The sequence below is a fragment of the Volvox carteri genome (genome assembly GCF_000143455.1).
Source record: "Volvox carteri f. nagariensis unplaced genomic scaffold VOLCAscaffold_479, whole genome shotgun sequence".
NCBI lineage: Eukaryota > Viridiplantae > Chlorophyta > Chlorophyceae > Chlamydomonadales > Volvocaceae > Volvox > Volvox carteri.
The window spans coordinates 6459-8279 of record NW_003308002.1 but is presented as its reverse complement, the minus strand read 5'-3'; the positions used below and the strand labels follow the sequence as shown (position 1 = coordinate 8279).

The 1821-nt window shown below is 53.9% G+C and overlaps 1 protein-coding gene across 1 annotated transcript in view; it reads right to left on the bottom strand.

Annotated features, from left to right (window-relative positions):
* Positions 1–247: 247 nt before the first annotated feature.
* The window catches only part of VOLCADRAFT_108713 (uncharacterized protein), a 7994-nt gene continuing 6420 nt past the window's right edge, over positions 248–1821 (bottom strand). The window contains exons 4-5 of the mRNA XM_002959647.1: positions 852–1646; positions 248–649 (exon numbers count right to left, since the gene is read on the bottom strand). Of these exons, the coding sequence (XP_002959693.1) occupies positions 597–649; positions 852–1646 (848 nt within the window). The 3' untranslated portion in view covers positions 248–596. The remainder of the gene's footprint in view (positions 650–851; positions 1647–1821) is intronic.

Below are 1821 nucleotides of genomic sequence, written 5' to 3'. Positions count from 1 at the left end.
ATGGGGTTATAATGGGTTATGATGATACAATACGATAGGAGCTCTCCTTAAAGCTCCGGCTTGACTTGGCTGGCTCACTCCAGCCTCGTTAACTTGATTTGCGCGATCGCAGTAGGCGAGGACGGGCTGGGAACGGATCCCTGTCGAGCCTAGAGGTATGAGCACTAAGGGCGGACCTTATGGAATGCTGTGTGTACACTCTCTGTCTATCCTGCTCTGATGCGCGTCTCGAGGTAGGGTAGGATCACAGTCTTGTTACACCAAAACAGTCCTATCAACCCTCCTATGATTATATTATCTTCAATAATATAATGGTCTATACGCTCACGAAGAGTTGCTTCGAGAGCCAAACGACAAATGTTTGGCCTCTTCGCACTCGCATTTATGGCGAAGCACCGACTGATCCACGCCGGGCCTTATCACACCCGGCCCTACCCTGGATGCGTAACGCTCATCCAGCTAACGACAGATGAACGACAACCTAACATCCTCAAATCACAACGGAAAGCGCCTTATACGCTACCCAAAGTCTCAAATAAATCAACACGCGGTTCGCCTTACTACCTTCGGTTGGCTTAGCCACCTGCGGATAGCGACTAACTCGGTCGTGGCACGTAATTTGTGCGCTCCAGATGTTTTGGCGTGACAGCTGTCACGCCATATGACGTGCTAACAGACATAAGAAATGCGGATGGATCACTCCCCCCCCCCAGCTCATGCGCGGATTGCGCTGGGTGAGCTGGCGGTAGACCACCCAAAAAGGCACTAAAGTAACTGAACGGCGCGCGTTGTGTCCTTAACCAGGGCGCGCTTCCACATAGCATTGCTGAACACAATCAACCAAAACTTACTTCCTACTTGCAAAACACTCAAACGGTCGTCCCGTTGCACAGCACGGAGCCAATGCAAGCGTGCCGGATCCGCCTGCGTGATATAAGTGCGCGGCACAGCAGCGATGACAGCTACCTCAGCATGCTGACATGCCACCGGCAACACCACATCCATCACTTCCTCAGAGATATCCAACCCTATGATTGGCATGGCGATTCCATCAGAAAGAGCCTTTGCAAAACTCTGCGGCTGGGCCGCGTAGAGGGTTGCCTTGTCGGGCATATACCGAACGGTGCAGGCACCCTCCCGCAACTGCTGCATTGCCTTCTCATCCCACTTCCAAGGGATAAACACTGATCCCACACAACCAACTGCGACGGCTTGCGTTAGAATGCTAACATCCTCAGCCCTCACAAGATCCTTCCTCATGATACCTTTACATCCGGCGGTCACCAATGCCTTTACTTTGCTTGGACTGTGCTCTCCCGGCATCACACGGGCCAAAGCTTGGCTGACCCCCTTGGTCGTGTGAAGCTCGAACGGGCCCGAGCACGGATGCTCCTTGGCCTCAGAGATTCCCGCCATCACTTTCTTGGCAGAGGGGCGTGTAGGGGCTACACGATTGCACAACTCGCTCACACTAACCACCTCAACGTCTCCATTGTCGTACACCACCTGAAACACGTGGGACCTTCCCCTGCGGCCAGCATACGATGCTACACCCAGCGACCGGGTGGTGCGACGCCCTCTTCCCTTAGACTCTCTCATAACAGCCACGCCCTGGAGGTCGCGCAGGTACTTGGGTGGCTCGGGAGCTGCACCCCGTGCAGGTTCGGACGACTTCCCTTCCAAAGCTTCAGCACTAACTCCTTTCGACTCACACTTTGGGCAAATCCATGCGCCCTCCGGTATCTCCTTCAAAGGCGGCTTAAGACAATAAGTGTGCCATCCAGTGCCGCACGCATCACATAACAACATCCATTCTTCGGG